Source organism: Wolffia australiana, chromosome 6 (genome assembly GCF_029677425.1).
Source record: "Wolffia australiana isolate 7733 chromosome 6, ASM2967742v1".
Taxonomy (NCBI): Eukaryota; Viridiplantae; Streptophyta; class Magnoliopsida; order Alismatales; family Araceae; genus Wolffia; species Wolffia australiana.
Genome location: NC_135840.1, coordinates 3,099,006 through 3,125,676, shown reverse-complemented (window position 1 = coordinate 3,125,676; position 26,671 = coordinate 3,099,006). Strand labels below are relative to the sequence as shown.

General features: G+C 41.1%; 1 protein-coding gene across 1 annotated transcript; it reads right to left on the bottom strand.

Annotated features, from left to right (window-relative positions):
- Window positions 1-1,855: 1,855 nt before the first annotated feature.
- LOC144704927 (kinesin-like protein KIN-14L) lies at window positions 1,856-23,463 on the bottom strand. The gene is made up of 23 exons (XM_078577516.1): window positions 22,936-23,463; window positions 21,418-21,541; window positions 21,231-21,317; window positions 20,974-21,141; window positions 20,773-20,879; window positions 20,560-20,691; window positions 20,293-20,471; window positions 19,974-20,129; window positions 18,894-18,985; window positions 15,675-15,826; window positions 15,381-15,554; window positions 14,706-14,852; window positions 13,228-13,404; window positions 11,437-11,508; window positions 10,986-11,029; window positions 10,317-10,533; window positions 9,781-9,972; window positions 9,471-9,689; window positions 3,898-4,236; window positions 3,715-3,813; window positions 3,073-3,213; window positions 2,822-2,980; window positions 1,856-2,506 (listed from the first exon to the last, which is right to left on the bottom strand). Exons 1-23 carry the CDS (start codon window positions 23,146-23,148, stop codon window positions 2,072-2,074), a joined length of 3,825 nt encoding a protein of 1,274 aa, XP_078433642.1. The 5' UTR covers window positions 23,149-23,463; the 3' UTR covers window positions 1,856-2,071.
- Window positions 23,464-26,671: the final 3,208 nt, after the last annotated feature.

Below are 26,671 nucleotides of genomic sequence, written 5' to 3'. Positions count from 1 at the left end.
CCCTTTCGCCCTCTGTACCGCTCTCACTCTCTCCCTCTCATTTTCTTTCTCTCTATCCGTCTCCCTTTCGCGTTCTCTCCCTCTCTTCTCTTCTCTTCTCTCCTCTCTCTCCCCCCCTTTGTTTCGGTCTTATACTCTCTCCCTCCCCCCCTGTTCCGGTCTTACTCTCTCTCTCTCTCCATTCCTCGCTCCCTCTTTCCACTGCTCCATTTCTCATTCTCTCCCACTCATTTTCTTTCCCTTTATCCCTCTCACTATCTCGTCCTCTCCCCCTCTCTCTCACCTTCTCTCTCGATCTCCCTCTCATCCTCTCTCTATCTCGTTCTCTCCCTCTCTCTCTCACCCTCTCTCCCTCTCCTCTCTCTCGCACTCTCTTACCCGCTCTCCCTCTCCTCCTGTCTCCCTCTCTCTTTCACCCTCTCTCCCTCTCTTCCTCTCTCTCACCCTCTTCTCCTCTCCCCTCTCTCTCAAGGCCCTCTCTCCCTCTTTCTTCCCCTCTCTCTCAAACTCTCTCCTCTCTCCCTCTCTCTCAAGCCCTCTTGTTCTCTCTCCCCTTCTCTGTCACCCTATTTCCTGCTCTCACTCTCTGCCTCTCTCCCTCTAGTCCTCTCTTTTGCTCTCCCTCTCTCATTCTCTCACTCACACCCTCTCCCTCTCACAATCTCTCTCTATTGAACTCCCTCCCTCTCGCCTGCCCCCTCTCCTTCCCCCTCACATCCCTCTCTGGCTCTCCCCGTCTCGTTCCCCCTCTGTCCATCTCTCACTCTCTCCCTATGGTATTCTCTCTGCCTTTGCACTCTCTCAGTGTCACTCGCTCGCTCTCATTCTCATTCTCATTCAACACTGCTTCAGCACTAGAAGTGACATTAGATGCAGTGAGAAGACCAGGTCAACTTAGCCTTGACTAGTCAACATGACCGACCGAAAACCGGACCGGACCGAGACCGAGACCGGACCGAACTTCAGGTTTAGGTTTAGGTTTTCGGTAAAACTAGACAGAGACCGGACCGTGTCCTTCCCTAGATACTATTGCAATATGCATAAGGAAGGAAATTCCAATATCCAATATGAATCTGGTACAATGAGGTTCCACGTGCACTCTCACGTGCCTCGTGTCTAGCTTGCTTCTTGCATCTCCTCCAGAAAGTCCTTGGGAGGTTCGTATCAACACACTAAGTGCATGTTGCGAATGTGCAGTTTAAATGAAAACATGATTTTTTTTAAGAAAAAATGTGAATATCATATTGATGCTGAGGAATTCGTGGCATATTTTTCAAAATATACATTTGCTAAAAAGTTTATGATGCTCTAAATGGATGTTAAGGGACTTATCTTAGGCAGATTATCATGGGTCTTACATCAACCCTCACTGCTTGGGATCCTTGAACATATGCTCGAGTCCAACTCACTGTCTATGAACTGGTTATGGCTATGTTGTCTGTGATTGTAATGATGATGATGATGATGATGATGATGATGATGATGATGATGATGATGCTGATGATGATGATGACAACGATGATGATGATGATGATACATTTATTTTTCCAGATACAGACCGCATAAGGCTTGAGGTTACAGCCCCCTTGCAGCCAAGGAGCAGGACAAGGATCCAATTCACATTGCTTACCACCACTTCAGATAATTAATCCTGGGCCATCTTTGCATATGCTACTCCCTTCCTGCTCACTGTTTATGAACCGAGGATGATGATAATAATCACATCAATTGCTCTAGATGAAAGCTTTCATTTTCCTAAAACAAAACACATGACTTAAGATTTCAGAAGTAATTCAAATATGTCAAACCCTGCACAATCCATTTCACACACTTTCAGAAAATCGATCAAGGGTCATCATCCAAAACTCGCTACTTGACATCACTGAACATTCCACCCCCTTTCATGTTCACTTTTTATGAAACTCTGATGGTAACGATAAGTAACAAACACGTCAGACCTTAGAGAGCACATATCCGAATGTAATTAAAAAAATTGCACAACGGACGCAGACAAGGAGCTGGATAAAAATCAAATTCACAACTTTCCACCCATACCTGACAATCAACCCAGTCACTGTTTGACATCTTTGAACAAGCCCGCCTTCTCCATCTCACTAACCACATCCTTCAAGGAGGGAACCTTCGTTGCCAAGGTGCGGTATAATCTGGAGTATCTAGCTCTTGTTCCATCAGCTGTTCTAGCTAATGAAAGCTGGCTGAGAGCCTCTGGGAGATGACTGAACAGCTCCTTTATCTCCTCCAAGCTCAAATCGGCAACGACAGATGGCTTTGGGGCAACCCTAATAATTTCACCTCCCTTTGGTTCCTCGACCCGGGCGTCGGCCTTCACCACCAGATCTGACCTTGAGTTGGCCCCGCATTTTATGATGAACGGCTTGGATGAACCAGTGTTGAACTGGAGGATGTTCCACTGATTCACCTCTGTTTCCGTGGTCTGAAGGGATAAAGCTACCTCTTGAAGGCGGGTATCATCTTCCGGGATAGCCTGCACAAAACGAAGCATCCAAGACGTACCTTTGATGTTTCTGACAAATTGAATAAATTATCTACTAATTACGTCATCACGATATAAGGGGGAACTCTTTAAAGTACTTGAACATCAATTTAATCTTTTTATAATGTTCGAGGGAATGAACAGTTGGGCTTCTGTTTCCTAGTGTGTACATAGAAGTATAGATTACTAATCCTTAAAACCTAATCGGTCACTTTTTTTCTGTTTATTGGTTCAGAATATTTAAGGGACAGCGTGTGTAGAGCCAAAAATAGAAACCGAGGAGAAATTTAAGAAGCCTAGAAGTACCTCGATGGCTTGACGAGCCTCAGTGATCTCCTTCTGGGCACAAGGATGGTCGATGTCCAGTAATGAAGGCATTTGCTCAGAAAGTTCATTAAGAGAAGAAAGTAATGATTTTTTCTTTGACTTTGTGAGAGAATGAGCTGAACTATATTTCATCACTTCCTGCAACACAAATAAGGCATCAATTAGTCCCCTGAAATGATTAGTTTAAAATGGTTGTGCATGAAGAAAAGAACAGGCTCGAGCTGGTCGACCTTCACTCCCTTTAAGATGCCATCAAGGGATATAAGGGATGCAAGACGTGCATCCTCAGCTGCAGTGGATGGATTTAGAATTTGTTGACCACCATCCTCCTTGCTCAATAAACCCGTGTCACTCTTCATTTGTTGTAAGAGCTGATTGCAGGAAATGATATTGTAAAAAATATGAACAGTCAAATATGCTTAACACATAAAAATTAATGCATAAATATCAATGAAGTCCCAAGGTTTTTATGCATTACGTTCTCTACTACTGGATGAGAAAATCATCATCGTCAACTCTGACAATGTCAACGTTGTCCTGAGACAGCGAACGCTAGTTGGAAGCGAGAGGAGTCTTAAAAGTGGGGGGCTAGCTTAGTCCGTCATTATGTTGCCCTTTGGGGCCTTGTATGTTTTGGACTCATGGTTCTTATCTCCCCGTAAAAAAGGAAGATGAGACCACTTAACTTGAGCCTTTTGTGGCTATTGTCCTGTACTATTGACCTTCCAGGGTGGCAGCTCCTTTCACCTTGTCCCCATTTTTCTTGCTTCTTTCTATCAACTTCTACTATTGAGATATTTCTCATCTATCTTGATCTCAATCTCTATTGATTCCATCCATTGCATATTTCCAAAACTGGAGATTATATTTACCTTCCTTCTCTTATGATCAACCGATTCCAGGGCGGACCGCAGTTTGAGCACTTGAGCTGGATCCTCTGCCTCTTCCATTGCAAGGGTACCAGCAATGTCCTAGAAAACAGAAGGCAAACACATTACACCTATTCAGAGTAACACCTGATAACTAAAGTACAAAATAAAATGAAATTTGCATACCTTGAGATGTTGTAGCTGAGACGTATAGACCCGTCTGGTGTACTCGGAGAGAATTAGGCCCAGCGCATCGGTACTGGTAGGCTGAGCAGTTCCAAGCCCAGCCATCCAGCCATCCATGATTGCAGTAGAGACAAGTTCTAGTTCTCCACTAGCATCACCACCTGTTACAGCGAGAAACTCAAAGTTCTCAGTGAGCCAAGATCTTATTTGGCGCTGAAGCTCGCCGGCTGGAGTGTGGACAAAGAGGGCTGCAAGGGATTTGTTCCCATTTGCGTAGGCTTTGGCATCTTCTGTTATTTCTCTAAGCTTTCCTGCAGTAATATGTTGGCGTCCTTGCTCCTGGCCAAAATGAGGGCATAATGATAAGTATGAGAAGCTAGGGAGCACAATTTTAGGTTTTAAAATTTTTAAATACATGAATACTTAAGTTAATTCACAAAAACTTGGTCGGTAAACTTAATCAAGGATGCTTTTTCAATACTGATATGACAAAACCCCCCTAGCGAATTTTTTTTAATGGAGCATTATGTTAGAGTCAATAACTGAGTGTAATGCCCCAAAGTATGTGGCATTCCTGCACGGAGGCCTGTGCACCAATCACATGGAGTGTGCGGGGGAACTTGCCCGAGAGGAAACCCCATAAACTTAGACTCGGGGATAGACAACTGAGTCTGTCATGTTACCACAACACACATCACGGGTGGTGACGCATGTCCCTGATCTTTAAGGTCAACGGTGCTCGTGCCCACTGGCGTGCCTGCATGGCGGATCAGGGGTAGGCTGTGCATGCGGTCTGCTGATGCCTGCGGCGTGACAAGAACCTCAGTCTAGGTTCATATCGGAAGGAAGGTAGAAGGCGAGGCGAGGTAGACGGTCCTGGGGTAGGAGAGTCGAGACGAGAATGATAGGAGGGGTCAAACAGATGGGGCAGGGATCGACCAGGGACGAGCCGCCTGATGACGCGATGAAGGGTTGACGATTGCGGGGACGGGGATCGTCGGAGACTAGAACCGAACAGCAAGGGTAGGGATCGGATTGGAGGGGAGCCGGCTGAAGATCCGGTGAGACAATCACGGGGAAAGGGGATCGTTGGACGGTCAAGGGGATGGGACCGAGACAGGGAGGATCAAGATAGTGATCCAAGGGGCCGATCTTAACGTAATTCTTGACTGCCCTCCTCAAGGGCGGGCTATACATATTTATAAGAGAAGGAAGCAATCTACCCTAAACATGAGATGATTAAAATGCCCCTAGTGGGCTTAAATTCCTAAGATACCCTTGGGGGTAGAGGGCCGTATCAAGGCGCCGTCTTCGGGTACTACCTGCAGGGGGCCAGAGCCGTATCCCCCCCAAGGGCAAAGGCGTGCAAGATGCCGAGCACAGAGGATGTAGCCATGGTGTGCAGAACGCTGAGAATGATGTGGAGCACGTGGTGTTCCTACTGGTGGTGCTGTGGGGCACAGGCACCAAGGCTAGGGGCGCCGAGCATGGCGGAGCCAACGAGGACCAAAGTGGAAGAGGTATCAGCGTAGGCGCTGGAGGCGCATGAAGCATCAAGGCTAGGTTCCGCGAACAGTTCTGCAGCAGGTGGACTTCGGTGCATATGGTACAACCAAAAGGCGAATGCTCTGAATGCTATGGCCCACAGGCGAGTGAAGCCCCCTGCCGAGGGGAATGCTTAGAGTGGCGGCGCCTGCCAGTGCATGTGTGTGTCGCTGTGGGCCCCAAAGTGCGGGTACTATCCACAGTGTAGGCTGCGCCCCGTCTCTACATTACCATACAGGCGGCATGCTCAACGTAATGGCTGTGGTCACCAATATATCTTCACGCGTGTGGCAATAAAACGTCTCAATGTTCTGCTACGGGCCCAGCCCAACCTCCCTAGGTGAAGGCTGTTCAATGTTCCTGTCCATGAGTTGACACCCACGTGCGCCTAATCTGAGCATTGTTCTTAGCTACGGATTTGACCGCGTGACACTGAGCCTTAGGTGAGAAAATCACTGATTCTTGAAAATCTAAGGGTTTTAATCCTTCTAAGGTCATTAGACACAACTTTTCATGAACGATCACTTAGTGGTTTCTTGGCACAAGTAGCTGCATCTGACTGTCGTGAGGGTAAGAACTCCTGATTTGGAAGTTCTTGAGGGTTTGTTAATTTTGTGGCCATGTCTTTCTTGGGTCCCATAATCTTTCTCACCCATTTTGTCAAAAATGCAGTGTTCATGTCTTTAAGGTGTAGTACGCCAGCCCACCTTGCTCAACAGGTCAGCAAACCACCTCCAACGATACCATAGCAGATCCACAACCATTCTCCTGCCCGGGTCCTTTCCAAAATAAATGCCTCGTCAAGGATTCTAGGCAACATCCCACCCCCTTAGGCAGCTTGAAAACAGAGAGGTATAAGATTGGGATTGTAGAGAGCACCGGTCTCAGTGATACCAGCTGGCCAGCTTGTTATAGCACGCCGCTCTGCCAGCCCTCAGTTTCATCTCCACCTTCTCAATCACTAGTCACAATCCATGCTCGACACCCACCCCCTCGTCAAGGGCAATCCCAGAAAGGGCATGGTAAACCATAAAGCCTCAGCCCTCAGTCTCATCCCAATGGGGGTCCCTAAAGCCTCAGAGCATTGAATTTATTCCTAATGCGAAAAGTCAAACCCCACAAGAACAGATTTGGTTCAATTGATCTGCAATCCTGAGAAGACTAATAGCATTGAAAAGGTTTCGAGCTTCCTCTGTTGAACTTTCCATGAAAACAATGGTACTAACTGCATACTGAAGTAGAGGAATCCCCATTGGAAAACTCTCTAACTGAAACCCCTTCAGCATGGCTTGTGCACATACTTTGACAGTACATGTGGCCAGTGCGTCCACTGGCAGGACGAATAATAGCAGTGCCAAGTAGCATCCCAGTTTGACTCCCCTTTGGGGATGGATCCATCATCCTTATGGTTTACCATTCACTAACACCGAGAAAGAATGGGAAGTCACACATCTCCTCATCCATTTCACCCATTCTATTGGAAAGTCTCTCTTTCTCGTCGAGGCCCACAAGAAGCCCCAGTCGAGCGGATTGTATGTCTTTGCAAAGTCAACTTTCCGCATGAAGCATTTCTTTCCCTCTCTACCACACGGCTATGATTCCCCCCCCCAACTACTCATTGCCGATCAACTGTAGATCTGGGATGAAATTGGAATAAAAGTGTCCGACCAGACTGCCAATCACTCAACAGAGTCGGTTGGCCATTACTTTTGCCAAGATGAGGTAGATGGAGTTTGACAGCGATATGGACCAGAAATCACCAACTCTAACAGCCACTTGGCATTTCAGTAGAAGAAAGAGGTGCGACCTGTTTAGGCGCTCAAAGCCAAAGTATCCTTGCAGAAATCTCGCCAATGTAACCATAACTTCTGCTTCAACCATCTCCCAAAACTCGCAGAAGAAAAACACTGGGAATCCGTCAGGACCCAGAGCTCCTTCTCTGTTTAGCCCCTAGAACTGGCTAACAGTTCGAAAGCCTCTACTGTCATTAATTTCTCTCCTCCTGAATACACTACCTAACGCCCAGGAGACGAATTCGGAGCCCTTCCAATTTTATAGCCAGTCTAGCTGTAGCAGTACCCAGTATGGACTGGGATGACCACCATTTTTCCACTTCATCCTTGAAACCTTGCACCTTCAGCCAAGATCTGTCCATCTTGAAATATGTAGACCGGTCACAACTCTCCAGCATCTGCCACACAATTGGAGAGTGGTCGAATATGGGAAATCTTTCAAGCAGCTCCATTGAGCATTGAAATCTGTCCAATTGAGACCATGTGTTGTGTGTCTTCGTGCTCCTCCATGTGTAAACACAATACATAGGTCCCATTTCCTGCAGCCCAACATCTGAAATGAAAGATTAGAATTCCTTTGACCCAGAGTCTTGAATGGAAGACCAATGTTTACAGAGTGACTTTGAAATTGGCCAAAACAACAATGAAAGACCTGGGAAGGCGGTTACCACTCCATATAGCTCTTCCCAGAGCAAATCTCTCAGAGTGCTTGAAATGGGATTATATACCAAAATGACCACAAACTCGTAACCATCGCTGCGTTGTTTCAGCTTCACCCCAGCCATGAATTGCCCCATCCACTCATGGCATCTGTGAAGCACTATGGATCAAGTACATTCTTGAAGAGCTTTAAGTTATCCTTATGGAGCCTCTGATTGAAATTGAAATCGCACATAATCCAATCCGTTATGACACAAAAAATGTGGAAATTGACTGCCATTCCTTAAGGAGAAACTGCACAGCAGGTGGTTAATACAACATGTCTCTGATCCAAAGAACAGTTTGCCCAATTCTTGACAAAAGGCTTGCACAGCCAGACTCTTCAATGATTGGTCAGCAAGCTCGACATGAAAAATATTAGTTCACCGCCTGAGAATCTAGAGTAATTGAGTTCCCTTTCTGAACTCACTTTATCATTGTATTCCTGTAATGGGTAGGGATCATCCATTTAATAGATGATCAGATAACTGTACTATATTGGAAGGGTTTTTGCCAACGATAAATTTCACAAATACCTCTTTTTTTTATTTTATCCCTTTCACTCGCTTCCTCTCTCTCCCTCTTCTTTTCTCGGCAGTTCATGCACCTCTGTACAATCGTTGTTGCTATTGCTAAGCTCGCCTCAGGTACCTGAACTATACAGTGAGATATTTTCCTTCAAGAACCCATGAAAAAAATTAAGAAAAACCTTCATAAACAGTCTTGATCACAGAAGCCTACACCTCCAGAAACTCTAAGTCACGAAGGGAAAGCAATTAAGAGATAATATAAACATAAAAGAATTTTTAAAAACCTGATGGGAATCAATAGGCAATGCAAAAAATATTGAAAATTCTTTTAATGGTCCAAAGAAGAGATTCCTCGATAAAAAAAGAGAAAACCCTTACAACCGGTCTTACTCAGAGAAACTACCATCATCAAATTCCTCTTTTCCATTCAAACGGCGTCGTACAGGAAAAAAGATAAAACAAGAATATAAATATAAAAAAAAAATTACAGACCTCAACATTCTCTGCTGGCCAGAAGATTTTCTTTAAATTTTACAGTTTTACACGCAAACCCATATAATTGTGTACATGTCCCCGTACAATTTTTTACCGTTGTACCTCAAATCCAGTGAAGTCCGGATCAGCCTAACCAATTGAGGATCCAATATTTCTGCATAAATTAGGGCATTCGCCTGATAAAATAGATGATTCGTTTTTTTCTCTTATTCTTCCGGCTTCTCTGATGTCGACATCTCGTGGAGGTTTATTTTCTGTCTGGAGTCCTCTCCTCACTCAACATTTTATATCCATCATTCCCCAAATCTAAAGGGGCATTTGTGGCAATCGATAGAGAATGCAAATATAACATTAAAGTCTACTTTTTTCTTTGAAACTCTCTCAACGTCTCAAGATGAGAACCCTCTGAAAAAATTCAAAAGGCCCTCATAAACAGTCCCAATCTCCAAAAACTCTGAATCAAGCAAGAAATGCAATCAAGCGAGAATATAAACAAAAAAATTGTAAGAACCTGATCAATGCCCCGAAGCTTTGAAACCATTGAAGAAAACTTTGACTTCTTGTCATGCTTAATGTTGACCTTAAATGGGTGAATATAATTCTCTTCGACAAGAGCATTTCTCATGTTAGAGTCATAACGACCAGGCGACCTGCCCGGGCTGTTACTCCTGCTTGGACTTCGGGTCCTTCCATGACTAGGTTTATCCAAAAATCGCTCTACAGGAAAGACCTTCAAAAATCCAAAATTTCTAGTGAATAACAATAAACAAGTGCTGGGTATAAATTTATAAGGACAAAAATAAGGAAGAATGACTTCTAACCTTGATCGATTGCAACTCTGGAGATCTAGCGACTAAAGATCTAACATATAGAATCCTGACCCTGGACACGAGCATGGTGTCCATCACTTGCCTTGATTCCATCTTCCGGAGGAACGAAAAAACAGCATCTCGAATTTCTGCTAAAATTTCATGTTCCCTTGCAGCACCAGCCTTGATAACAGCGGCAAGAACCTGCATAAACATCAGAGAGTGTTAATCAAAAACAGGAATTCGGTAGAAAATATAATTCCTATTGTGGACAAGAAGGTTTAAACGGATAATGATTCTACCTAAGTACAGTATCCAACAAATAGTTTCAACCAGGCTACACACAAGCCATCTGTTAAGTCGAAGTTTATACAAATTGCAAATAAAAAGAGGAGTCCAGGGAAACTTGTCCAAGAAATCTCTCCTAAACAAACAAAAAATGAAACCTATTCCATGTACAGAGAATTTTTTTTTAGCTTTCTTCACCCTTTTGGCGGTGAGATTTAAGGCACAGATTATATAAAAACTATAAAAGTTAGCAGAATCACCAGCATTAAAAGTTTGTTGGCACCATCAGCAACCGTCGCATAACTCTCGAATTGATCAGGATCATAATCCATCAGTGCTGCCGTTAGATATTCCCCTGCCGGGGTTGATTTTCCCTTTTCAGGGCCCACTTTAACTATGGCCCCACTAGCATCACTTTTCCCTGCTGGCGCTGGCAGTGCTGGCAAATTCGAAGCTTGCCCTTTGTTACTTTCAGGCCTGCGTGAATGTCAGATCAAGAACTCCACATTTCCAAATCAATATAAATTATTAATAAACAACACATTAGGTGTAGGATTCGGCAGAAGTCATTGTCATTGTCAATGCAACATCATCGACCATCATTGACCATGATTTTGGTAGCTTCAAGGGTGACTGACTTGGGCGGTAGAAGACAGCATAAACGTCAACGTCAACGGGATGACCCAAACGTACAGAGGCATGCATCCACCATCATCACGTTGACAATGACAGATAACAATTCTTGGGTGTTTGATAATGATGGTCACACCATCATCAACAAATTGTCAAGCAGTCTTCAGTGTCATCAACGTCCTATGTCACATTTAGGTGAGGTGAATAAAATTAGCACTGAGAGTGGCACTTCAGAGGAGACCCATACCTACTGCAAAAATTATGTTTATAATTTAGTTTTTATTGAAAGTCATTACCTCCCGGTATCCTTGGCTTGCTTCGCAACAAATGGGCTTGATGCCTGTGAGGGAAAATGAGAAGGCATAAAAATGATGGGCAAAAATAATTAGTACAATTTATGAACGTTATTGATGTAGTCCTTGAATCCAAAAAAATTTCATAAAGAAACTGTTATTTCAAAAAGATCCGCAAATTAAACTACTTACTCTAAAATAACCTAAGGAACAAAACATGTCGTGAGTATACATGCAGGGGGATAATCCTATGATATTCTTAAAACAGCTTCATAAATTGCTAAAACATTTTAAAACCCACATCAGAGATCGACGACAAATGAAAAACACTCAAAAAAGTTATTTATCATCTAAGGCCGGTAAGAAATACAACCAGTTTCACAACGAAAAATAGAACAATAATTTTTTTTTTCTCATTGGGTACTCAGATGATAAATAAATATTATTTCACTACCTGTTTTGGTCCGGGCAATGAAGCCTTCTCCTTCAGCTTGTCAAACAGCTTCTCATTCTCTTCGTGCAGTTTCTGAAAACGGGAGAACAAAGATGACGTGCTAGATTTAGATTAAATACGACATCTAATTTAAATAAACATGGATAATAGCCACCAAAAAACTCCAAATAATGATTATCTGTAATGATTTTACACGAATGATAAGACATAATAGGAAATAAATCTGAGCCGAGAGCATCATAATCTATCTTTAAGTAGATGGCATTTGGCAACAGATGCATGATATCAAACGAATCTAACTATCTAGATGATGAGATTCCAATCGGGAGCCTGTGACAATGTAACTCCAATGGTTTTAACGAGGACGATCCCTGATTTTCGACCATTCAAGAAGGAGAAAGATGGGAGGAGAGCAATTTCACACAGTAAGAGAAGAGAGAACTTGGAGAGATGCCAGCCGTGAGAGTGTTGCCGCCGAGGAGGGAGAAAGAGGAATGACAGAATGGACGTCTGTAAAGATCCTTCGGGGGCTTATGGTAAAGAAGGAAGAGGAGCACTCCCGGGCCCAACACGGTGAGCCAGGATAACCGTTGGTTCTGCCCAGCCTAAGGGCCAAAAGACATTCTCAATCTCTCTTTAGGGGTTTTGCAAGAAGTACCATGTAGCGGACGATTAGGGTTTGCATTTGAAGATTTCTGTTGTTTCATGGGTCTCTCAAACTACATCAGCAAGGAGAAGCCCTGATGCAAAGGAAATGCGTTGCAAGTACCCAAAATATGCAGGATGGCAAATCAGATAAGGTGCAGCAATGACAAAAGTATCTACAAGAAAGCAGCGGGGAAACAAGCTCAAAAGATATCTGGCCTGCCAAGTCAAAAATTTCATGTGGCTCAAAGAGTTAGCAAAATGGAAAATCCATGAGAAAAAAGAACTACCCCAGCCCACCAGACGGTACTTTGATGAACATTATATGCATATAATTATGATATTATCACAAAATAAAATTATCCAGATTTAGCTAGTTCAAAAGAAGTCTATCACGGAAAAAACATGCCAATGCTAAATAAATATATAATGGTAGAAGAATAACAAATAACCATCTAGAGCTCCCCAGTAACGTAAGGGAGTCGAGAGAAAATACAATTGAAGGGACTTAAAAATCTACCAACATGAAGGAAAAACAAAGGGGAGTTAAGATCACAGTATGGGCGCAATAACAGGACAAAAATTAGTCAGTTTCAAAGCATAAAATAATACAGCAATGTTTGAAAGAATACCTAGATGGTAAGTTCATTTAAATAAAAATGGGTTTGTTTTCAGTTTTTCTTATATCTCTTTGTAATGGCCCGTTAGCACGGGCCCATTTTGGATTCTCTCTCCTCTTCATTATAAATATTGTAAATTGAACCCTAAAACAGTTTATGAGAGTTGAGCCTCTTTATGATTAGTTTGGAGCCATTGCCTCCCACTCAGTTCTTGACATTTCCAGAAATTTAACTAGAATGTTCATAAATAAGAGACCACACAGAGGATTACGAATTATTTTCGAAAGGAATGTAAACAATGAATAATCGAATATGAACAGAATGCCCTTTTGGTTTTGTACGTAGGTTCAATACTTCACAAAGAGCCTCCAAAACTGAGAGAGAGTAAGAAATAAACTAACGGATGGAGATAAAGAGCATATTTATTTAAGAATTTCTCAGAATTTTTAGTCAAAGTTATTTAGGCTTATAATTCAATAAACCAACATCAAAAGGAAAGATGAAAAATCACAGCCAAGTAATGAACCTGAATTAAAGCGTCCCGCTTTGCAAGTTCTTCTTCAAGCTTTTTAGTTACAGAAGAAGAATCTACAGTTTCATCGACCCCTTTAGATGAAGAAAACACACCAGTGGACGCAGACTCTGAAGCAGACGCAACTTTAAGGGCTTCATTCAGCTGTGACTCAATGCCTTGGACTTTAGCCTGGTGGAGGTACTTAAATGAGTCCAAGCATTGAACGCAGATAAAGGCAGTATTACATAGAATTTTAAAACATTAAAAGCCCTACGTTAGTCGGATATTAGCATAGAAGTCACAGTACTGAATTATAAGAGAGATAGAATACATTTAGCTTTTAAATGAAAGACAGTTGAAGGCACAGGATCAAGAAATGAGATAAGTACAGTCATTTAAGGATGAAAACTTATTGGCCTCATAAAGGTTATGGTGTAAATACTTGATAAGAGAAATTTTAATTCCTCTTATCGATTAGAGTCGTTAATTTATTTTATTTTATTTATTTTATTTTTATTTTTATTTTATTTGTACTCTAAATGGGCCATGTATAATAAGTAGCTCATACCGTTTCACTTTGTATGCGGGCCACAGTTATAAGAGGCCCACGAGAATGAGTTTCACATGAATTATTCTGAGAATAAGTCACGTTCGTTGGAGGGCCCACCTATCCCTGTAAGTGGCCGGTATTTAATCCAGCGGAGAAGAATAGAATGCATGCCTTTTTGGTTTATTCAACACATGCCGCCAAGGTGTCTCTGTGGCTGACAAAGAGCATCAACTGAAGGGGAAGAAGACATCTCGCCAATGTCTAACACCTCGCACTCAGATACAGTCCGCTAAATATTAACTATGGAAACACGCATATACAACCTATATTCTCATTAAAATAAACAGTACATAAAAAGGCATTTCCCAAAGGCAAGTGGAACCTTCCAAGTGTTCAGTATAGCGATATAAATAATTATCTGACTAATTTAGGGCTACATGAACAGGGTAATCATGTATAGAGCAATGATGTCAACTTTCAGTCTCGTGATAAATCTACGACTTGAATAATGACGCTATGGTCCATATGTTGGATAAAACGAAACAGATTTCCAAAATAACAGAAGAAAAAATAGAACCCCACATTCACTGACTTCATCCTCCTAATATGTCCTTTTCTTAACCTGTTAGGCTGACATGCTCAATGGCTGTTAACTCAACTATCCTCCCTTCTGGGATCGTCTGTCAAAAAACTCAGTCTAGAACCTTATCAGAGGAACTCAGAGTTGACTGTAGATGAATGAATGACTTTCTTTTCAAAATCCACTTCAAGTTTTGGGATTATGTCCAGTACTTCAACTCAACCAGAGATTCTAGCTGCACGTTAACTTTCCAACCTTTTGAGCATCAAACTACTGTCATTACGAAAACATAACAATCAACAAAGAGATGTATGAATCAGGCATCCAAGACGATAAGAAAATGTATAATCGTTCTCGTACCTGGAGGTTCTGTATGGTCAAATCACGTTCACGGATTTGCATTTTATGTTCTTGTTCAGACTGTAGAAGATGAGCAATCTGATCTTTCAGCTGCACATTCTTCTCTTTCTCTGTTCTTTCTCTATCATATAGCAGTGTATTCTCCGCCTGGAGAGGAAAAAAATGAAGTTTCACCACAAAAAGGTTTTATATAAAGTTCATTATTACTTCTAAAAATTAAAACCAAACCACACATAAGTCTAGTAGAGAGACAGGACAAGCGCTCATTATGGTTCCTTGATTCTGAGAAATAATAAAAATATATAAATAATTACAGAGCAAACGACAGGGCATACAATAAATAATAGAATAATACTTTGTCAGAAATCAAAGAATTTAGAAACGCCACAGGAATGGATAATGACAGGTAAGTGTGATAACGGTGAATGAAAGCTGGAAGAGTGTTGGGAAGTTTCTTCTTGGTTGGCGGATAACTTTAGACAGGAACTTTACAAAGAATAGACAAACATGTTATCGCATGAGATAGGAGCATCGGATCGGCCACTGTAGCTTGAACTGAATTTAAAAAACCAAGCATCGACAAAAGAAGGCCGGAGGACTAACAGATAATTGAGTATCAACAAACGTAAAATAGATCGAGGTATGCATTATAGAGGTAAAAATACGGAAAATTACATTCAGATCCCTCTGAAGGGTAAAAGATACTTTCCAAGCTTTCTGGACTTCATTGAAAAGCAGACAGCACTGATCATCCGCTTCCTTCAATGCCAGCTTCATATTCATAATCTCGTGTGTCAAATCATTGAGTTCCTTTTCCTTTGCACGTAATTTTTTCTGATAGCCGTTCGCCTGACACAGTTAAAACCTTTATCATCAATTTAAATGAAATCTTCTTATATCTAAAAGTTCAGGTCGAGTCACATCGGTAAGAAATATTCAAGTCTTTATGGGTAAAGCATGTAAAAATACCGTATCCATCCACTTTTTAACCGTATCCTGGTTCGTTGAATTTATTTCAGAGCTACGTGCTCTATAATAAAAACTGAGGGATGACAAGCTCCGGGATAGATCCAACGCACTTGGACAGATGTTGACAATCATCAGTGTTCTCGAGTTTCCTCCTGGAACACACCAACAGGAAAATTAAAAAACGCCAACGGTATATTCTTGATATTCTTTTCACTTTTTTCTCTATAATGCTGAAAACTGATAGACGTCTTCTAAGGACCTATCAATCAAAGAAGAGAAAGACCCTGGTCCAAGATGAAGCACGAGCGGAGTAACCCACACGTGTGGAGAATTTGAAAATAAGGCGGGAAAGTCAGTTAGGAGGAGGAAGCAGTGAAGGGTATAAATAAAGGAGAGCAGCAGAAGGAAGAGGACGATTTTTGGAATTCTTGAAGTCACCGAGGAGATCCTCCCGAGCTAGGCGTCTTCCGATTCGGCAGCCGTCGTCGCGCGCCCAAGCAGTGGTCGAGATCTACCGGCCATTGTCATCTATCTTCATTTCTATTATTCTTCTACTCTTGAACTGGTATTCTCTATTTGTTGAGTGACTCAGTTCATTTCTTTGGATTCGTGAATTCTTGAATGAGCAGATCTATTTTTAAGATTGTCCAAATCGGAGTTACGACTCTGTGAATCGGCAGAGTCCTAAAAAAAACAATCTGTCAACAGAGAAATCAAGATAGGGTTCAAGACAAAGAATCGATTTCACACTTAAAATCAGCCGTAGACACCACAATATTCGGACAATGTCTTTAAGATAAAGCATGAGAGAGTGGTTTTTGTGTAAGGTACCAAGTTATAAGACTTCAACAAAAAAAATTTCTACGCGCTTCGGCAGTAAATTATAATTACCTTGTTTTTTACACGCCACTTCTGAAACGTGACAATTAATTCAGGATTCAAAAAATCATAACCATAGTCTAACAGCAAACAGGGTTGATCACCAATTTGGGTTGCCTTCCTTTTTTCTTTCAGAAAAAAGCCTGAAAGCAAAAGCTTTCAGAAATGTCATTACTGACGGTAATGACTCTGGGAATTTTCATGATTCCCAATAGAGTCAATTTATAATTATTGTAGGACTCGATTGAAATTTATAATTAATCAATTTATAATCAATTTATAATTACAAGAATATCAAACGATTGAAAGAAGATGTGAACTATCAAATCGTGATGCTAGATCGAACATTCCTGGCTACAAATTTTTTATCTCACCTATAACATTGTATGTCATATGGCTTACAGAAACTTTGGATGTCAAAATCATTGAGATCGGCAACAAGTCTTCCTGTAAATGATAACATCGGGTTGGAGTTTTTCCGCTATTCTCTTGCAAATTAGTTGCTGACGTCTTATTTTTATCTAAGGAACAGACAAAGCTACTAGCGACCACAGTTTTTTATGATTTTTTGCATATTTACCTTAGAGTGGACGATCCAATGTCAAATAAGGTTGATGTGATCAAGGAAATGATCATCTCTCTTACTTGATACCCAACTTGGTAATAATGATATCAAGACCAACGCCTCAAAGTCACGTATTACAACAAATTCTTAAATATAAATGTTGATTAGAGACATTGTCCATGTCTTTTATTCGTCATTATTCCTGTAAATGAGCCACATGTTACAAGTGGCCCAGATAGCTTTTTTTTCTTTAAAATGTTGTATGTGGGACATGGTTATAAATGGCCCAAGTTACTTATTCTAGGGATAAGTCATGTTTATTGGCTGGTATTAAGCAAGTGTGGAGTAATGAAAATGACACTTTTGGCTAATTCAAACCCTAACTGTCAGTCTCTTGTTTGCCGCCACCAGAGAGAGGAGCATAAAAGGGAGAAGATCAAGATCTGAGCAGTTCTAACACTAAGTATGAGGAAACTTTTGAAAGGCAATAACAAAGAAAATCTACACCAACAAACCATGAACACAGCATTGTTGGCAAAGTGAGCGAGCAGGATTATGGAGTCAGAAGTAGGACATGGTCAAGAAGATCTTGAAAGAAAGTTATGGTACAGAGATGAATTGGGAATGGCTCATGGCCCCAATTAGAGGAGTATCCACTTTCTGGCAGGGCATGAGACAGATTTTTCTCAAACCAGGTCCCCTTGGAAGCCAGACTGGGGGATGGATCACTATTCCGGTATAGGATGGACGACTGGTTGGCCACAGTAACATACGGGAGGAACTCACACGCCTATTCCCTCAAGTGTAGGTTAGATAATGTTGTGACAATAGATGGAATTATATGATGGAGGTCGTTCTTTCAGACCAGAGGGTGGAAGATTTGTTGAGCATGCAGCAGTCTCTGTTACACCTGTGGATGGGACAAGGGACGGCAGGGTGTGGAGAGGCCCATCCTTTTTAGTTCAGGATGCATACAAGTAGATCCGGATGGCCTATTGGTGGCGGAGTCAATCGTCCTCACCTGCAGACTTATATGAAAGTGATACGATAACGGGGCGTTGTTACGCCAAACGTGGCCCTGTACATCATCCAAACCATTCTATCGGCCCAACTAGGCCCAAACCGTTGGGCTTCCTCCCATATATATACACATACGAGAAAGAAAGAAGGACATGAAGAATTTCCACCATAAGTCGCCCTCTCCTTTCTTGAATTTCCCTTAATTCCTACCATCTCTCGCACTAACCCTTACCTCTTCTTGTTCCCGTCCACTCACATCTTTCCACCAGGCCAGCAACCCCTATCCAGCAGAATCGAAGCTGCTGCTCCAAGGGTGACGATCACCCACACCATAGCTGTTTATCTCTCTCTCTCTCTCTCTCTCTCTCTCTCTCTCTCTCTCTCTCTCTCTCTCTCTCTCTCTCTCTCTCTCTCTCTCTCTCTCTCTCTCTCTCTCTCTCTCTCTCTCTCTCTCTCTCTCTCTCTCTCTCCTTCTATTCTATCATATCGAAAAATCTTGGTGACAGTTACATATTCAAGATTTGCCCAAGGAAATTGGAAATCTTCCATTGTCAAATTACATAGATACGTTTCAAGAACATATCAGAAAGCCGGTATCATTATCAGTGAGGATTTTTGTATTTCATGTTTCATACAGGTTGATGCACATTATTTGGTAATCTTCTGTCTTTTCTCCAAAAAAACAAAGAAAATCTAGTTTCGAAAAATTCCAAAACCTATTTAGACTTCCTCTAGCATGAAATCAAGAACATTACCGAGGGAATCTGACAGAAGATTGGTGAGCATCGAATCTTCGTAAGGTATACTATCCATCTTGGAAGTCACGGCAGACAAAACGTCTCCTAACCTTCAAAAATAATAAAGAAAACTTCAAAACTGAAACATACTGAAAGTTAATGGGGATACGGTCTCAGGATTTATTTTTTGAAAAGTTAGTTAAGGCGGTCACCCGACAGTTTCAGGATATTGAAACAAGAAATATGAAAGAACCAAGGATACTATACCCACCGTGAAGATTGTTACATCTCCACCAAAAAAAAACTATAAGTCCCCATTTTTGAAGTAAATTTTGACAATCTAGGCATGAAAACTGATCTAAAGAGCAAAAAATCAAAGAAATGATGGATACATGAAAACAAAGGTGGCGCACATGCTAGTGGCCAGTTGGTTTTTAAATAGAACCCTAACACGATTTTAAATGGCTCACATCGGCCATCAGTCTACAGAACTGAGTTTCAAATGGATAAATTCTACTTTAAGGAAATGATCCAAATGAACGTTAGACGAAACAACAGCTTCCGTAAATATAATGGCCAGTCTCGCGAGCAAAATTTGGCATCCTAAAATCAGCTTACACTACTTTGGGCATGATGTGACTCGACTTTCGTATCACAGTAAACACCAGGAACAGAGCAAACCAGCGACAAATTTGCTAAAAGAGAATTAGCCTTTATCGGAATATTGGGGACAGTGAAAATGTTAAAATTCTTTAACTACCTTTCTCCTTCATTCGATGGTGAACCCAAGAACGATCACTGGTGCCAGTGCGGTCAAAGGCGTGATAAAACTTGAAGGCGGTTCCAGACAGGAAGGAGAAGAAGTCTTTCCTGTTTTAATTAGGGTGTCTACTGCAAAGTAGTAACCTCCTATGTACTTAAGGTAGATAGATGTAATGAGACTTGCACCGTTATAAGCTTTAATCTCTTGTCCTGGGAGGCAGGGGAGACCCCCACCACCATTACCTTCTTTCACTCAGCAATCTCTCAAAGTTCAACAGTTCATTATCGTGAAAAGAACTAGGTCAAGGAAAGAAGATCCTAGATGATAGCACTTACACGGATAGTGACTTTGTCTTTGAAGGAGAGTGTGTGATATCATAGCTATCTTCTCCAAGTAATTCTTCACTTCCCCCCAAATCAACGAGAGAAAGCTTACTATCCAGTTGCTCCTGGCTGACTTGATCAATGCACCTTATATGGATCGTCACCATCCTGAGACCATCCATGAAAAATTACTTCTCGTCAATCATTTATTTTTTATGATTCGACAATCATAAACACTTCTATAAAACTTCAATTAAAAAGTATAAATTATAAATAATGTCCACGTGTGGATGGAAAGAAAAAAAATCACATAGAGATATTCAGATCGTACAAATGGCATAAGCTGATCTTGGAAGCCTCTGTTTCACGATATCTAAGAGCTGCTTTAAGTATACGTGAATAACTCAGTGGATTATCGACTTTTTGGGCGACAAGCTCTGTATAACTTTCAAGGGGACCCATCAAAAACTTTGGAGAACGGTAACCAGCTGCTGACAACAAATCACGAACCTGTACCAATAAATAAAGCAGCATTCATTAAAAAATCTAATGTAATGGAAATTCGCCAAAAAGGATAAAGTATATGGATAAAAAAAACCTGTTCGTTGTAAAGTTCTGAAACGGTCACATAAAAGTCATACTGGGATCTGGCAGTCGTATCAGAAAAAGACAAATCAAATAGCTCTTCAAAACTGCGTACATACAAGCCACGATCATGACTCGATCCCTCCTGCCAAAATCGAAGTTCAAGTTAAATTCATAAGACTCAGGAATTCGCAAACAGAAGGCGTAGTTTTGATCAGAATTCAACCATAGTGTATGTTTTCCCCGCACGAGTCGATCCATATGCAAATATAGAGACATTGAATCCATCCAGGGCCGACTGTACAAGTGGCTGGACATCATTAAATATTTCCCCTGAAAACGTTTAAACCATTAAGAGGAAGATTGTCAAGAAAATACTTCTAACAGGAAAAAACACAGCGGAATAAGCTAAGGCATGTGTCATTACCATGACCAATGTGGGGCCCATAAACCTTATCAAATTGGAATTCCTTAGGGCCCGACAATGATCTATCACTGGACTTGATTCGAATGGAATGCTCATCGGGAAATTCAACAACTGACAAACCCTCGTCTTCAAACAACGGCCTAGTGCGGCAAAAGAATCTTATATTCGCTGAAAAATCATGACACTTCATCAGACTGAACTGAAATCAAGAGTTAAAAAATGAGGAATAATGTCAAAAAAACATAAATATCTTGTACCATTGTCTGTTAGCAGTTCGTTGAACAACTGCTTACGCTCAATAACTAGAGGATTGGCTCTTGCCTCCGAATCGACAGCAAGTTTATCTGAAATGAATAAGACGAACAGAGAAAAGTTCAAACAAGAAAGAACAAGAATAATGGCAGATAATTCTTTAACAATGCATATAGTAGCTAAAAGTGTTACCTAGCTTCTGGACCTTCTCGGCAAGAACACTAAGATAACGTGAAACACGATCAAGTTTTGCGATGGAGTACTCTCGGAGATCACTAGTCTCCTGTCTTAGTTCCAAGTATTCCTCTTTCGCATTCTACAAGAGAAGACAGAACAATATACTGGCGTGATTATTAATAAAACAAAAAAGACACATGGAAATTTTCCATCAGGCTGAAACAAGCCAATCTAGCAGTAATTATGCTCAATGTTAGCAGTAATTGGCCTTCCTGAAGGGGTTGAGTTTTTAGCCTCCGGTAACATGTAGGTAAATTTCTGCTCTTCTGGACCATGCATTTAAACGCAGTTGAACAGAATTGTAAATTGCTACCATTTGATATCATTGACTAAACATGCCTCAAAAATTGCCCACCTCAAAAATGGATAAACTGTAGGCACCAATAATGTCGGTTCTGATTGCGGAAGGGGTTATAGTCAGAGATCTCTAGCAATATTGTTCTGGGATCATTCAAAAAGTATTGTATTGGGATAATATCGAGACCAATTTGATGCAGTAGCTGATGACCAATTTTGAATGGTATCTTAAAACATCCTTCATTATTCAAAAAATAATCGTGCAGCTGATAAAAAATGGTTCAATTTGACACGCAATACCTACTAATCAAAACTGTTTTCTGACTCCAAGGGAAACAAGAACAACCGTGTAAATACCTCCACTGGACTTTTCAACTTCTGAACCATTAACTACAAATTTTAAATTCCTAATGGTTAAATTTGACGCACCATATCTACTAATCAAAACTGTTTTCAAAAAAAAACGAAACAAACTCTTGATCTTTCCTATGCAGAAGCGCGAGAACAGCAAGCGGAAACAATACCTCCGCTTGATCATTCCCCTTCTGAACAATTAAATACAGATTTTGAATGACCAACGGTTCAATTCAACACGCAATATCTACTAATCAAAACTCTTTCCAGACTAAAAAAGGAAACAAACTCTCGATTTTTTCCATTCAGAAACGTAAGGACAGCAAGCGGAAACAATACCTCCACTTGATAATTCCCCGTCTGAACCATTAAATACACATTTTGAATGGCTAACGGTTCAACTCGACACCCAGCGACTACAAACCAAAACTGTTTTCAGACAAACTCCACTTGATAATTCCCTTTCTGAACCATTAAATAATCATGTTGAACGGCTAACGCTTCAATTCGACACCCGATAACTACAAACCAAAACTGTTTTCAGAGAAACTCCACTTGATTATTCCCCTTCTGAACCTTTAAATGCACATTTTGAATGGCCAACGGTTCAATTCGACACACACCAGCCACAAATCAAAACTGTTTTCAGACAAACTGCACTTGATAATTCCCCTTCTGAAACATTAGCTACACATTTTGAATGGCCAACGGTTCAATTCGACACGCAATATCTACTAAATAAAACTATTTGCAGAGTAAAAAAAAAGCAAACTCCTGAAATTTTCTACGCAGAAACGCAAGAACAGAAAGCGGAAACAATACCTTGAGTTGATCTTTCAACTTCTGGAGCTTCAAGCCGAGGGCCAGCTTAGAAACCTCGGATCGAGGCGAGGACGAAGAAGCGGAGATGGAGTACCTCCGAGAAAGCCCTCCGGCGAGCGAAGCCTGCCTGCGCGCAGCTCTCTCCTGTTCCACCGGCTTCCTCGGCTCGAACCCCGCCACCTCCCACGTCCATCTGTCCTTCTGCTCCCCCATCGCCACTCCACTCGACCTTCTCTCTCTCTCTACTTTCTCTCTCTAGTTTCCCTCTCTAGTCCATCGCCAATACTGCAGGATTGCCCTCTCTGAGCTCAATCTATCTATACCCTTCCGTTCTCTCTCTCTCTATCTCGAGATTCTCTCTCTAGTCCATCGCCAGTACTACGAGATTGCCCTCTCTGAGCTCGATATATAGCTTCCCTTCTCTCTCTCTCTCTATCTCTACTTTCTCTGCGGATTGGCTTCTCTGAGCTTAATCTCGACCTTCCCTTCTCTCTCTCTCTCTATCCTTATTTTCTCTCTCTAGGCCATCTCCTAAACTGCGGACTGGCTTGGACTGTCTGAGCTCTATATATACCTTCTTCTTCTCTCTCTCTCTAGCTCTAGTTTCTCTCTCTAGTTTATCTCCTATAGTACGGATTGGCTTGGCCTCTCTGAGTTCAATCTTTACGCTCCCTTCTCTCTCTCTGTCTACTTCCTCTCTCCTTTTCCTCTCTGTTTTCTCTCTCTACTTTACCCTTCTCCTTTCTCTCTCTCTCCTTTACCTCTCTCCTTTCTCTCTCTCCTTCCTCTCTCTACTTTCTCTCTGTCCTTTACCTCTTTACATTCTCTCTCTTCACTTTCTCTCTCTACTTTGATCCTCTCCTTTACCTCTCTCCTACCTCTCTCTACTTTCTCCCTCTCCTTTACCTCTCTCTTCCTCTCTATATTCTCTCTACTTTCCTCTCTTTCTCTCTACTTTCTCCCTCTCCTTTACCTCTCTATTTCTCTCTCTACTCTCTCTCTCTACTTTATCTCTCTACTTTTTCTCTCCATTCCTCTCTCTACTTTTCCTCTCCCTTTCTCTCTCTGCTTTATCTCTCTACTTTTCCTCTTCCTTTCTCTCTCTGCTTTATCTCTCTACTTTTCCTCTCTCGCTTTCTCTGCTTTCTCTCTCTGCTTCCTCTTTCTCTGCTTTCTCTCTCTGCTTCCTCTTTCTCTGCTTTCTCTCTCCTATCTCTCTCTACTTTCTCTCTTATCTCTCTCTACTTTCTCTCTCTGCTTTCTCTTTCTCTGCTTTCTCTCTACTTTCTCTCTCTGCTTCCTCTTTCTCTGCTTTCTCTCTACTTTCTCTCTCTGCTTTCTCTTTCTCTGCTTTCTCTCTACTTTCTCTCTCTGCTTCCTCTTTCTCTGCTTTCTCTCTACTTTCTCTCTCTGCTTTCTCTCTACTTTCTCTCTCTGCTTTCTCTTTCTCTGCTTTCTCTCTACTTTCTCTCTCTGCTTTCTCTTTCTCTGCTTTCTCTCTACTTTCTCTCTCTGCTTTCTCTTTCTCTTCTTTCTCTCTACTTTCTCTCTCTTCTTTCTCTTTCTCTTCTTTCTCTCTTCTTTCTCTCTCTGCTTTCTCTTTCTCTGCTTTCTCTCTACTTTCTCTCTCTGCTTTCTCTTTCTCTGCTTTCTCTCTACTTTCTCTCTCTGCTTTCTCTTTCTCTGCTTTCTCTCTACTTTCTCTCTCTGCTTTCTCTTTCTCTGCTTTCTCTCTACTTTCTCTCTCTGCTTTATCTCTCTACTTTTCCTCTCCCTTTCTCTCTCTGCTGTATCTCTCTACTTTTCCTCTTCCTTTCTCTCTCTGCTTTATCTCTCTACTTTTCCTCTCTCTCTTTTCTCTGATTTCTCTCTCTGCTTCCTCTCTCTCTACTTTCTCTCTCCTATCTCTCTCTACTTTATCTCTCCTTTCTTTCTCCTATCTATCTAGTTTCTCTCTTTCTTTCTCTCTCTCTACTTCCTCTTTGTTTCTCTCTCTACTCCCTCTTTGTTTCTCTCTCTACTTTCTTCCTCTACTTCCTCTTTGTTTCTCTCTCTACTTTCTCTTTGTTTCTCTCTCTACTTTCTTTCTCTACTTCCTCTTTTATTTCTCTCTCTCTACTTTCTCTCCTATTATCCCCTCTCATATTTCTCTCTATTTTCTCTCTCTTATTTTCCCCTCTCATATATATCTCTCTCTTATTTTCACCTCTCATGTATCTCTCGCTCTACTTTCTCTCTCTTATTTTCCCCTCTCATATATCTCTCTCTTATTTTCACCTTTCATATATCTCTCTTATTTTCCCCTCTCATATCTCTCTCTCTCTCTTATTTTCACCTCTCATATATCTCTCTCTTATTTTCCCCTCTCATATATCTCTCTCTCTTATTTTCACCTCTCATATATCTCTCTCTTATTTTCCCCTCTCATATATCTCTCTTTTATTTTCACCTCTCATATATATATCTCTCTCTTATTTTCCCCTCTCCTATCTCTCTCTCTCTCTCTCTCTCTCTCTCTCTCTCTCTCTCTCTCTCTCTCTCTCTCTCTCTTATTTTCACCTCTCCTATCTCTCTCTACTTTCTCTCTCTTATTTTCCCCTCTCCTATCTCTCTCTACTTTCCTTCTGTGGTCCATTGCCTAATGCCATGCTGGATGCCTATACTCTCTCTACCTCCTCTCCGCTGTTTCTTTCTACTTTCTCTCTAACTCTGTCTACTTTCTCACTGTAGCCCATCGCCATACTACCGATTGACCTCTCTGAGCTCAATTTTCTCTCTCTAGTCTCTCTCTATTTTCTCTCTCTAGTCTCTCTCTCTCTATTTATCTCTCTTCTCCATCGCCTACACTACGGATTGGCCTCTCTGATCTCAGCATATACCTTCCCTACTCTCTCTCTAGCTTCTCTCTAGATTCTCGTTATACTTTCTCTCTGTCCAGTTTCTCTCTCTTGTTTCTCTCTCTAATTTCTTGCTCTAGTTTTTTCCTCTCTATGAGAGAGTATTTTGTGGACTTGATAGAGTGAGATGAAGGGCGGGGAATCGATTCCTGGAATCGGATTTCTATCTGTGAGGGAAAGAGAGTGGTTGAGAAAGGGGAGCGCTCGCACGTGCCGCACGTGACAGCAGCGCAGGGTCGTTTCGCTATTTAATGATGGAGCGGGGTTTTAAAGTGGATCGCTTTTTTAGCTAAGAAATTTTATTTCAAAAATCCAATAAATAAATATGCCAGTAGGTCATTCGTTGATTATATAATTAAATTCGTGTTTTCTATTAACTCAAATATTCGTGATTTTCTGAAGTATAGTTTATTTCTCATTCTAATAAGTGGTGATTTGAGTAATACATTCTGCTTGTTTAAATATTCATTTGAATAATTTGTAATTTGAGAAAGTCATACATGTTTAAATAACTCTTCCGTCTTAAAGCATGATGTCGTCCATACTATTTAGTGGGTCCGATGAGGAAATAAATCTATTAAATATAGTTCGATCAAAAAATTTAGAAACTTGGACCTATCATTCAATTATATTGATTTAACGATTAATTCGAATGTGATGATTAAATAATCGACTGTAACCTTAAGTTAGCCAATAAGATGTATATGATAGATAATTTGTACATGCTGCTTTAATTTAAGAATTATATTTATCATCATTCTGAGGAGCGGTGATTAAACTGGTACATATAGAATAATAAAATAATAATGTACTCGTGTCAATGAGTTAGAAGTACATGA

Excerpts from the sequence above, each read along its gene's own strand:
- LOC144704927 (XM_078577516.1), bottom strand. The coding sequence starts at position 23,148 with ATGGGGGAGCAGAAGGACAGATGGACGTGGGAGGTGGCGGGGTTCGAG. Across the intron at positions 15,827-18,893 it reads TCTTCTGTCAGATTCCCTCG|GAGGAAACTCGAGAACACTG; the intron begins GTAATGTTCTTG and ends GGTGTGTTCCAG. Across the intron at positions 2,507-2,821 it reads AGGCTCGTCAAGCCATCGAG|GCTATCCCGGAAGATGATAC; the intron begins GTACTTCTAGGC and ends CGTTTTGTGCAG.